We start from the raw sequence: 12912 nt of genomic DNA, 5'->3' as shown, positions 1-12912 counted from the left end.
AAGTTGTTTATTTATTAACAAAATCAGTGTAATCAACTCAATGTTTCTGTGCCCTGTTTTAATATACTTAAAGTACAAATTTTAATACAGCAGAGTTTAAGGGGCAGGTTTTTAACACAGCAACACATTATCTTAGATTAGTTAATAGCTTTACTTCCATCATCTGTCTGTCTTCACTGATGCCCCTCTTCCTTCCTGTCAGCTGCGTGTCAGTAAAGAACAGGAACACTTCTTGGTGCTTCCAGACGGCCTGGCCTACAGTGAAGTGACTGGATCCAGTCTGGTGAGTAAGACTCATCACAATCTGAGTAAAGGTAACACATACACCCAGAGGCCACTTAATAGGTACACCTGCACTAACTAATGCAGTCCAATACAACAACTCTGACATAAACCTTACACTTATGAAGTTTATAATGTTCAGTTTTTGTTGAGATCGTCAGAAACATGTATATTAAACTATATGTGTATTATAATTTGGGTCGTAGTTAAAGCACCTGCAAGGAACTTTCATTTTGTGTTGATTTTGGAGGCCCCTGTGGACAAAAGCGGTATTGTTTCCCGGAGTGAAGACTGCACTTTCTGTGAGCAGAGGAAATATAATGTGTACAACAGAGGCTTCATTTACATGAAAATTAATAATCAGGATACAAGCGGGTGCATTTTCATATCCTGATTAATATACCAACGAGTGATGAAATATTGCAAGAATTACCATAAAAAACCAAACTTGCAAAACTTGCAAAACTGACAGTGAACAGATCAGATCCCAGAGGTTGTAAGATTAACGTTTTCCAGAAATGAACCTTGCAGGCTATTCCATGGCATCTCACGTGAACGTTAGCATTATGTTACAACACAGAGAGGTCTGTAGTGTATTGGAATCTCCACCAGGTGGCAGTGTAATCTAAGCTATAAATGCTATGTGTACATTCAGGACAGCATTCAGCCTAAGGAGTGTTACTAAATTGTCAAATAGTCACTGCAAGTGCCAGTGCGCACTCTGGCACAAGCTAGACCATTGGTAAACTCTGAGCGCTGTTGGAATGTATTGTTATTTAGAGCACCACTCTCCTGGATTGGCAGAGCGTACTTTGGACACTCTGTCTAAAGAGACGTAGCAGCAGAGCACACAGTGAAAGTGCTTAAAATAACCTCTCAATAATTGATATTGAAAACTAGAACAATCTAGTTCTTCAAACAACAGCCGTCTCACTTTAGTATAGAGTGTACAATTGAATTTTGAGCACACGTGAGCTCTAGCTAATAGAAGCAGACGCTGTCTGTCTTAGCGCAAGGACTTAATTTACTGTTATACCTGAATAAAAAGACCACGAAAAGTTATCCTGTTGGTTTCTCCTGTTAATAAGAGGACACAGCAAGGTCGATATTATTATTTATTTATTATCTGAATAAAAATATAGATACTATTGAAATTCCTACATGCATGTTTTGACTTCAACCAAACTGCGCCTGTGCTCATGTCGTGAAGATCTTGATTTGGCTTGCTTGAGCATTTCTTTTGGAAGTGAGTGAAAGAAAGATGCAACTTATAGTCAATACTAATTTTCTTTTTAAACACAGTGTGGCTATTTGTGGCTATGTATGATTAATAACTGTAGTGTGACGATGGTGAAACAAAGTAAGCTTTGTTTTAGTACCATTCATGCACATAGGTTACATGTAACTTACAGATTTGGTTGCTCGGTTGTGGTGCTTGCTTTGCCTGACAAATGCAGCTAACGATAGCTGGATTCAGTCAAGTTAGCCAAAGTGTTAGCTATGTTAGCAATTCTTTGTTTTAGCTACCAACGTAAATTCACATATTGTTGTAAAACCATGTCATGCCATGTATTTCATGAATAAAATAGACAGGTGGAAGAGGGGAAATCCAGGATTGATTTTAAATCCTTTTAAATCCTGCAATTCTCTCATCAACCAAGGTTGACTCATGTTTTAGCCCGTGCTCTATCACTCTCATTTTTAGCTTTTTCATTTAGGCCTTTGGTCAGTTCAATCACTTTTCTTTTTCTCTTTGCTGATCTTGCCCCAGTGTCAGCCATAACCACAAAATGTAACGTCAAAAATAAAATTCTCTCAAGCAAAATCTAATCCCGCTTCCTTTTAACTGGCTAATGTCGCACTCACTGTGAAACTGTGTCTGGGAAAATAAACAAGGGTTGCAATGGTGTGAGACTTCCATGGTACACGGTACGTTACATTTAACATTAAAAGAATGAAAACAGGAGAGTTTTTGGTTTATCATAATTCAAACTTGAAACCATTTTTTAATGGAACTATGTATAAGAAGTGTGACAGGCAGTGGGGGAGGAAAGGAAATAAGCATGCACAGGTGAGATTCTCCATCTGGTTGCATTTTTTCTCAGTACCATTGATAAGTAAATGTGCACTGTATGATAACTGCCAAATTTCATACTACGGTATAGAGTTCTACATTATACCGCTGCAACCTAAATGTAAACACAGGCTCTTCTGGTCTGTGTGCCAAAAATCTTTTGTTCCCAGTTTGGCGGGAATCTGACCCGGTGACAGGCATTAAGAATAACTATATAGGAACACCCTCTTCTCCAGATGGCCTCATTTGCTTATGTAGGTCATATACAAGTATCAGTATCATATTGAGACTGTTTCATAACCAGTGAAAAATTCCTTGTAAAACAAACCAAAAAACATCTTTTGTTTTGTGGTTTCCAGGTAAAGGTGAATATCCTGGGTGAGATGGTGGAGAAGGGCAGCACCAACCTGGGCATAGACACAGACAGGTTCAGCTTGCACTCGGCGATCTACTCCGCTCGGCCAGATGTCCGCTGTTTGCTTCACCTCCAAACACCTGCCTCAGCTGCGGTGAGTCAGCCTGGGCTCATGCCAAGGGAGAGGTGGGAATCAGCTCACAGCTCTGTCCCATCCTGCTAAGAAGTGACACCATTACAATTGTGCCGCTCACATCCAGATACACACTGAGGAGTGAGGGATATAGTAACAGCACATTTGTTATATTAGAATAGAATAACATCTAAACTACTTATTTTATTTAGAGTTTGATATTATTTTATAAAGGTAGTAGTTGCAGCCTTGTCTTGTTCTGTTTGAGTCAGATAAAGCACATTGTGTCTTCAGCATTCTGTTTCATAACCTTTGCTGCCGTGACTAACCATCTCCAGGTTTCAGCTATGAAGTGCGGCCTCCTGCCTCTGTCCCATGAGGCTCTGCTGGTGGGTGATGTGGCTTATTACGACTACAATGGAGTCATGGAGGAGGAGGAGGACAGAGTGGAGCTGCAGAAGAGCCTCGGTCCAACCTGTAAGGTGAGCAGGCCTCAAGGGAAAAGACACTTGATCCAAAATGTTGGTATCATTGCCTGATTGAGCGGTTACTGCTCCTGTGCGACTCGCGTGGTTTGATTCAGCTTTATGAATGAATGAAGAGAAGACATAAGGTGATGTGGCCTTACACTGGATTAATTATTGAAGCTGGTGCTGCTGCTCGGAGACTAAACTCGAAAGTTGGTCTTTGTGTGCTTTCTCATTTCTCAATAACCTGCAGCAGTTGTAAAACAGAAAGAGTGAAGGTGGTTTTCACTCCTGTGTAAATGTTAATTTCATGATGTGTAGGTTCTGGTGCTGAGAAATCACGGCATCGTGGCTTTGGGGGAGTCTGTGGAGGAGGCCTTCTACACCATCTACCACATCCAGGCTGCCTGCCAGATCCAGGTAATTGACACACTCACGCTATAGTGACTAACAGCTGATGTATTGGACACAAAGTGCTGCCACTGCATCTACATATGTGGGTGTGTGAGAGTGGGAGAGTGAGCTGGCATGTGTAATGTAGATGCACCAATTTTACACTGGGGCAGTTGCCCTTCTTTTGGTACCCTCCTGCTGTAATTGAGCCAGCAGCTCTGCACTGCAGTATAATACACTAGAGGAGTGTCGTGTGCCAAAGAGACACTGCAGTAATCCTACAGGACCAACAGTCCCTTTAGGGAGGCAGATACTCAACTGTAAGGTCACTGAACCTTCAGATCTGTGAAGGTTGATGTGTCATAGTAAATATGATTAAGATGCTTCTGAGCAAGGCACTATGATGGCTTGAGTTTAAATGTGTGTGTAAATATAAGCTGTGTAGCTTTTCCTGCAGCAGCACCATGTTCTAAACCCTTGTTTGTTTTTTGCCAGGTGTCAGCTTTGTGCAGTGCTGGTGGTGAACAGAACCTGATTCTGCTGGACCGGGCCATCCATAAACCTAACATAGCCGGCACTGTGGGCTGGGCTGGCTCCACCTTTGGACCCCTGCACAAGAGTCGCATCGGGGAGCATGAGTTCGAAGCCCTCATGAGAACCCTGGATAACTTGGTAGACAGCAATTATACTGAACAGAAACGTGTACAGTGATGTTTTAAGATTTATTTCAGATTTTGTCAGTCCACCAAATTTACTCATGAAGTTTGATTTACTCGTCCTGAAGGGTATTATACAGATTAAAAACACTATCCTCTGTGGCTCATGGGGCAGTCTGCAAGTGAGTCTTATCATGGCAAGGGTAGAATCCAGTGTTTTTTAGTAGCCTAATTAAGTTAGTAAAGCTTTACTTACATAGCACCTTTTTTTAACTCAGGTTCCAAATATAGACTGTGTGAAGTAATGAATGAAGCCACCATAATGTTGATTAGTGGACTCCCATTTTGAAGCCTTGATTCTGGCATTTTGTCTGTTGCCATCTTGGTTTTTTGGACACAGATGTGACCATATTTGGACGAGAAGATGGAGATAACCCTAACACTAACTGCTAGCTTAGTTAGCACGGTGCATTTACAGCTATGGTTAAAACCATTAAAATAAAACGTACTTATCAGAAAAACTGAATATCTTACACTGAACAAGACATTTTTAGGTGACAAAAACATTACAGTGAACTTTCATGAACTGAAAACACTGAAAAGCACCAACTACGACTATGCCTGCACTCTTATATCTGGGGTTACACCATGGTCACGTTAACTAACCAATGTTGACACTATTATAGTGACTTGTCAAAGGACAGCACCCACCTGTCACTCAAAAGCAGCAGCGTCCCTAATTATGCATAACTTTAAGCCTTAATGAAATGCAAACGGATGAGTTGTATAAAAAAAAAATCATCTCCTGTACAGTTGTCTTTAGTTTGGAAATTAACTATAGATACCAAAACTATTTGTTGCACCAGGCTGTACACATGTTATTTTCTACTGTAAAGTTGGGTATTTTAACATGGTGTATTATGGGGACTGACTCACTCTTGGAGCCAGCCTCAAGTGGCCGTTAGAGGAACTGAAGTTTTTGGCACTTTGCCACCACATTGGCTTTATTTTTCAGCTTCTAGGTTGCCACTTCATTACAAAGTGCTTTACATCAACTTCAGTATAGAAAGAAAGAAGACGCAGATACCAAGCACTAAGAGAAAAATATTATAAAATACATACAAACATAGAAAGCATACAGCAACCAGTCACCACACAGATCAACCCTTGGCTTTTCAACCCTAGAAAAGCCAACTTTAAGAAGAGGGTTGTTTTAACATATTTGAGACAGTCAGCAGAGCCAATCCTGATCTTATCGAAGGGGGAGATTGTTCCAAAGTTTGGTGCTAGGACAGCGAAAGAGCAGTCAGCTATTGTTTTACATTTGGCACGGGGTATAGCCAACAGATTTTTAGCGTAAGGGGTAAGTAGCTCGGAAATGTAGGCAGAAGCTAGACCACGTAGTGCTTTATAGGAGATTTAAAGAATCATGAAATCCATCCTGAATTTCACTGGCAGCCAATGCAGTGAAACTGAAATGGGAGTGATGTGCAATCTACAGCCAGTCCTATGTACGAGCAGGGCAGCTGCATTTGTACAAGCTGAAGACGTGCCGGGGCAGTGCTGGGGAAGCTACTTCGAAGCATAGCTCTTCCAGTCTGGAAGAAGTTGAACTCTAGCAAAGCTACCCCAGGGAGAAATCTAGTGTAGATAACTAAGGGTGTTTTCACACTTTTCAGCTTGCACCTAACACCCTAAAGCTACTTGGGGTGATTTCACATATAGTGCTTTTTAAACAAACCAAAGTCAGTCCTCCCAAAGTGCACCAAAAAGTGGACCAACAGAAAAGGGACTCAGTTCTTATTGTGTTCACATTGTCTGTTAATTTGAAAGAGGACTCAGTTCTCTTTCTGGTCAACCTCAGCTCTGAGGGCTCCTCAGTCCTCTTTCTGTTCACACTATATATAATATATATTGACATAGTTTTGTTTTTACTTTGACGTGGCACTGCAGGGCGGTTATGAAGCCCCTTGCTTTCAGATGAACTTAAAAAAGGAAAACCTTAGTGTCTCTGTGTGCTGTGGACTTTTGTGGTCTGATGTGCTCTACATTCGCAGACTTTAAGCAAAACGAACAAGTTTGGTTCACGTCAGAGAAGTCTGAGTTCTCTCGGAGTGTTCACATATATATATATATATATATATATATATATATATATATATATATATATATACAGTACAGGCCAAAAGTTTGGACACACCTTCTCATTCAATGCGTTTTCTTTATTTTCATGACTATTTACATTGTAGATTCTCACTGAAGGCATCAAAACTATGAATGAACACATGTGGAGTTATGTACTTAACAAAAAAAGGTGAAATAACTGAAAACATGTTTTATATTCTAGTTTCTTCAAAATAGCCACCCTTTGCTCTGATTACTGCTTTGCACACTCTTGGCATTCTCTCCATGAGCTTCAAGAGGTAGTCACCTGAAATGGTTTTCCAACAGTCTTGAAGGAGTTCCCAGAGGTGTTTAGCACTTGTTGGCCCCTTTGCCTTCACTCTGCGGTCCAGCTCACCCCAAACCATCTCGATTGGGTTCAGGTCCGGTGACTGTGGAGGCCAGGTCATCTGCCGCAGCACTCCATCACTCTCCTTCTTGGTCAAATAGCCCTTACACAGCCTGGAGGTGTGTTTGGGGTCATTGTCCTGTTGAAAAATAAATGATGGTCCAACTAAACGCAAACCGGATGGGATGGCATGTCGCTGCAGGATGCTGTGGTAGCCATGCTGGTTCAGTGTGCCTTCAATTTTGAATAAATCCCCAACAGTGTCACCAGCAAAACACCCCCACACCATCACACCTCCTCCTCCATGCTTCACAGTGGGAACCAGGCATGTGGAATCCATCCGTTCACCTTTTCTGCGTCTCACAAAGACACGGCGGTTGGAACCAAAGATCTCAAATTTGGACTCATCAGACCAAAGCACAGATTTCCACTGGTCTAATGTCCATTCCTTGTGTTTCTTGGCCCAAACAAATCTCTTCTGCTTGTTGCCTCTCCTTAGCAGTGGTTTCCTAGCAGCTATTTGACCATGAAGGCCTGATTGGCGCAGTCTCCTCTTAACAGTTGTTCTAGAGATGGGTCTGCTGCTAGAACTCTGTGTGGCATTCATCTGGTCTCTGATCTGAGCTGCTGTTAACTTGCGATTTCTGAGGCTGGTGACTCGGATGAACTTATCCTCAGAAGCAGAGGTGACTCTTGGTCTTCCTTTCCTGGATCGGTCCTCATGTGTGCCAGTTTCATTGTAGCGCTTGATGGTTTTTGCGACTCCACTTGGGGACACATTTAAAGTTTTTGCAATTTTCCGGACTGACTGACCTTCATTTCTTAAAGTAATGATGGCCACTCATTTTTCTTTAGTTAGCTGATTGGTTCTTGCCATAATATGAATTTTAACAGTTGTCCAATAGGGCTGTCGGCTGTGTATTAACCTGACTTCTGCACAACACAACTGATGGTCCCAACCCCATTGATAAAGCAAGAAATTCCACTAATTAACCCTGATAAGGCACACCTGTGAAGTGGAAACCATTTCAGGTGACTACCTCTTGAAGCTCATTGAGAGAATGCCAAGAGTGTGCAAAGCAGTAATCAGAGCAAAGGGTGGCTATTTTGAAGAAACTAGAATATAAAACATGTTTTCAGTTATTTCACCTTTTTTTGTTAAGTACATAACTCCACATGTGTTCATTCATAGTTTTGATGCCTTCAGTGAGAATCTACAATGTAAATAGTCATGAAAATAAAGAAAACGCATTGAATGAGAAGGTGTGTCCAAAATTTTGGCCTGTACTATATATATATATATATATATATGTATATATATATATATGTATATATATGTATATATATATATGTGTATATATATATATATATATATATATATATATATATATATATAAAAATGCTGAGTCACCGCCACAGAATATAGTTAAACTGCTAGTATTCATTTAAAAAAGTAAAGTGTCTTGCAGCAGTGTTGTGGCAGTGTGATGCTAATTTGTTAGATTACCCCTTATAAGATTTGCTTAAATGAAAAGGGTGGCATGATAAAAGGTTTTACTCACCTTGATGTGTGTGGGAGGTTTGCTGATTCACACCAGGTCTGTCAGCTGCAACTCTTCATCCAGCCAGCTCACCGCAGTATTAAAAACTGCTCCACTGACAGCACTGAAAATGTCTGTATCATGCTGTGTAGACCAACTTTTATTGAACGTTAGCGATTCAGCTGATGTGATATTAACACATCACATCAGCTGAAGTCCTTCCAGGTTAGTCACCCCGCATTTAATGGATATAGTGCTATATGATTAATGTGAGTAATGCACAGTATGTTTAACCATCACATAATCAACTTTGCAATTCTATAACCGCCTTGAGCTGTCTGATGATATGGAAGACTTTCCCATCTCTACCATCTATCTTATATCATGTGAGTGCAGCATAAGCGCCATGACAAATGCTCCATTTCCTGTAGCTAGATCACAATATAAGCATAAAAGCCTTCCTGTGGTTTGCTGATGGAAAGCTTTTAATGTAAAGCAGCATGAAAAGTTCAGTTTGCGTCATCAGTAATAACAGCAAATAACTTAACAGCAGATATAGCTGTTCTATGAAACACAAACCACGGAAACATCTGCATTACACAGTACTGTGTAAGTACTGAAGTACTGAAAGCTGAACATAGTGCTGACATCAGTTAAAGGTTTGGCTCGATTGATCAGGTTGATACGTCTCTTATATCCGTCCATTAAATATAAGGCTACAACCAGCAACCAGTTAGCTTAGCATGAAGACTGGAAACAGGAGAAACAGCTGGGACTACCCAAAAAAATCTGACTTGGGGGCAGTGCCTTACATCCTGCATCACTTTTTGGATAAGATGGCAAAATTGTAACCTAAAAAAGTTGTTTATTGACTTGAAGCCACATCATTCAGTCTAGTTTGTCGAATTTTCCAAGCCTTAGAAATAAAACTAGCCTATATTTTGACGCTCAGTCCAACTTCTCATTTTCATCAGCCATAATAATTCAGGATTTTGGTGCTGCATTCTTACAAAGGCATGCACATATTATTATATAAAGTACGAACGTGCACTCAGAGTGCAAGCTGAGATGGTTATGGAGCTTGCTAAAGCATGCAGTGCTTTGTCTGCTAAGTTTTTAGGTAGTCTTAGAGACAGCTAGCCCTATCTGAAGATGGCAAGTCCATCGACCAGCTCCTCTAAAACTCACCATTTACATCTTATATTGCATGTTGTTAAGTCAAAAGCAGAACTGTAAAAATGAAAGGTTGTAGTTTAATGGAGGTCTCTGCCGGTTGCCCATCAACCTCATAATGATGACTAGACTCTGGAAGGTCATTGCTCCTGGCCAAGATGTAGTAGAGAGTTAACTCCCTATTAAACCACTTAAACTTGTTTTTGCTGGTTTTTGTCTTGTTAAACAAGATATACAGTACAGGCCAAAAGTTTGGACACACCTTCTCATTCAATGCGTTTTCTTTATTTTCATGACTATTTACATTGTAGATTCTCACTGAAGGCATCAAAACTATGAATGAACACATGTGGAGTTATGTACTTAACAAAAAAAGGTGAAATAACTGAAAACATGTTTTATATTCTAGTTTCTTCAAAATAGCCACCCTTTGCTCTGATTACTGCTTTGCACACTCTTGGCATTCTCTCCATGAGCTTCAAGAGGTAGTCACCTGAAATGGTTTTCCAACAGTCTTGAAGGAGTTCCCAGAGGTGTTTAGCACTTGTTGGCCCCTTTGCCTTCACTCTGCGGTCCAGCTCACCCCAAATCATCTCGATTGGGTTCAGGTCCGGTGACTGTGGAGGCCAGGTCATCTGCCGCAGCACTCCATCACTCTCCTTCTTGGTCAAATAGCCCTTACACAGCCTGGAGGTGTGTTTGGGGTCATTGTCCTGTTGAAAAATAAATGATGGTCCAACTAAACGCAAACCGGATGGGATGGCATGTCGCTGCAGGATGCTGTGGTAGCCATGCTGGTTCAGTGTGCCTTCAATTTTGAATAAATCCCCAACAGTGTCACCAGCAAAACACCCCCACACCATCACACCTCCTCCTCCATGCTTCACAGTGGGAACCAGGCATGTGGAATCCATCCGTTCACCTTTTCTGCGTCTCACAAAGACACGGCGGTTGGAACCAAAGATCTCAAATTTGGACTCATCAGACCAAAGCACAGATTTCCACTGGTCTAATGTCCATTCCTTGTGTTTCTTGGCCCAAACAAATCTCTTCTGCTTGTTGCCTCTCCTTAGCAGTGGTTTCCTAGCAGCTATTTGACCATGAAGGCCTGATTGGCGCAGTCTCCTCTTAACAGTTGTTCTAGAGATGGGTCTGCTGCTAGAACTCTGTGTGGCATTCATCTGGTCTCTGATCTGAGCTGCTGTTAACTTGCGATTTCTGAGGCTGGTGACTCGGATGAACTTATCCTCAGAAGCAGAGGTGACTCTTGGTCTTCCTTTCCTGGGTCGGTCCTCATGTGTGCCAGTTTCGTTGTAGCGCTTGATGGTTTTTGCGACTCCACTTGGGGACACATTTAAAGTTTTTGCAATTTTCCGGACTGACTGACCTTCATTTCTTAAAGTAATGATGGCCACTCGTTTTTCTTTAGTTAGCTGATTGGTTCTTGCCATAATATGAATTTTAACAGTTGTCCAATAGGGCTGTCGGCTGTGTATTAACCTGACTTCTGCACAACACAACTGATGGTCCCAACCCCATTGATAAAGCAAGAAATTCCACTAATTAACCCTGATAAGGCACACCTGTGAAGTGGAAAGCATTTCAGGTGACTACCTCTTGAAGCTCATGGAGAGAATGCCAAGAGTGTGCAAAGCAGTAATCAGAGCAAAGGGTGGCTATTTTGAAGAAACTAGAATATAAAACATGTTTTCAGTTATTTCACCTTTTTTTGTTAAGTACATAACTCCACATGTGTTCATTCATAGTTTTGATGCCTTCAGTGAGAATCTACAATGTAAATAGTCATGAAAATAAAGAAAACGCATTGAATGAGAAGGTGTGTCCAAACTTTTGGCCTGTACTGTATATTGTGTTAATAAGTTAGTGTTAAAAGTGCTTGTAGGCAGATTTTGTTACCTGCAAGAAAGCCAATAGGGCTGAAGCATATTTCCAAATGACACACCTTCTGTTGAGGGAAGAGACCTTAAAGGCCAGGCTCTGCTCCTAATCAGGACCAAAATATTGTGAGTCAGTGTTGTAATCCTCAACTGGATTACATCTTGACATGACATGGTGCAGTGTGCTATAGCAGACTGCTGGAACAGTGCCAGCTTTCTGCACCATTTGGTCCACCAAAGGATGAGCTGAACCATCTTTCCCCTGGTGTTTTTCAGGGCTACCGTACAGGCTACGCCTACCGTTTCCCTGTGCTGCTGGAGCGATCGCGGACGCGGAGGGAGGTGGAGGTGCCCGCGACTGCCACGGCTTTCCACCAGTTTGATGACGACGGAGTCCACCCCGCTTTGAGGCAGCACCCTTTTGCTCAGCGCCAGCAGCAAGAGAGGACTCGATGGCTCAACACCCCAAACACCTACCAAAAAGTCAGCCAGGAGCAAGCCAGCCCAGGACACCAGCGCACCACTGTGAGGCTCCCAAAATCATCACATCTGATTTATTGAACAGATCACACTGAGAAGGAGTTGTCTAAAATAAAGTTGTAGACCAGGCATGTGTAAATTAATTGTGCTGGTCCCAACTTGGTCTAAAAACATGCATTATCTGCACTAATTGTTTATTGCAACATCCATAATGCTGTGCAGACTATGCGACACTGTGGCCATTGCGTAATGTCTCCTGCTCAAAGAGGGAGGAATAGGTGGAGTGTCTGTAGAGATATGTAGTCATAAAAAAAATTATAGAAGCTGGAGAGCAGAGGGATCGGAGCCAAGAGTGAGATTAAAGTGAGCTATGAGGAAGGAAATAAAAAAAGGCTTGAAGCTAGAGGGTTTAAGATGACTGTTGCAAGGAGGAGACAGACACACTGGCTGATTAAGTCTCCATCTTTGTAATGATTTAAAGAGAAATTGGTTTTATGTTATATGCATTCAACAAAGGGTGTCTCTGTATCCAAAATCACAGTTTTCCCTCTGATTCACATTGAGGTTGATGTACACAGGGGAGCATTTGTTTTTATTTATATGTACCAAAGAGAGGAGATGAAGAAGAGCTGCAGTGATGACTCCTTTAGAAGCCAAAACAATATGAGAGAGGTTGTCTGACATCAGTGGGAGGAGCTTGGCTCTCCCTTTCTGTTTCCTCTCCTCCTCAGTCCCTCCCACCCTCCTCTCTCCTCCCCTCTCTCCTCTTCTCTGCATTGCAGGGGAGAGCCCACTGCCCTGTGATGACTACTGCAGTGCAGAGTCTGCCCTCTGCTGGACAGGCATCCACACTATCAAAACTGCTTGATATAAATATACTTTTTAAAGATGCAAGTGACTAAATAACAGACAGGAGCCTGTGCATTAATGGACATATGGATTCACAAA

General features: G+C 41.7%; 1 protein-coding gene across 4 annotated transcripts in view; it reads left to right on the top strand.

Moving 5' to 3' along the window:
* add2 (adducin 2 (beta)) overlaps positions 1-12912 on the top strand; it is a 29927-nt gene that overhangs the window by 10373 nt on the left and 6642 nt on the right. For all 4 annotated transcript variants that reach the window (XM_033619761.2, XM_033619759.2, XM_033619760.2 and 1 more), the window contains exons 5-10: positions 203-283; positions 2716-2865; positions 3183-3326; positions 3633-3731; positions 4200-4376; positions 11761-12009. In XM_033619761.2, the coding sequence (XP_033475652.1) occupies positions 203-283; positions 2716-2865; positions 3183-3326; positions 3633-3731; positions 4200-4376; positions 11761-12009 (900 nt within the window). The remainder of the gene's footprint in view (positions 1-202; positions 284-2715; positions 2866-3182; positions 3327-3632; positions 3732-4199; positions 4377-11760; positions 12010-12912) is intronic.

The sequence above is a fragment of the Epinephelus lanceolatus genome, chromosome 9 (genome assembly GCF_041903045.1).
Source record: "Epinephelus lanceolatus isolate andai-2023 chromosome 9, ASM4190304v1, whole genome shotgun sequence".
Classification (NCBI taxonomy): Eukaryota; Metazoa; Chordata; class Actinopteri; order Perciformes; family Serranidae; genus Epinephelus; species Epinephelus lanceolatus.
Note: the sequence above shows the minus strand (reverse complement) of the source record. Positions and strands in the feature narration are given on the sequence as shown.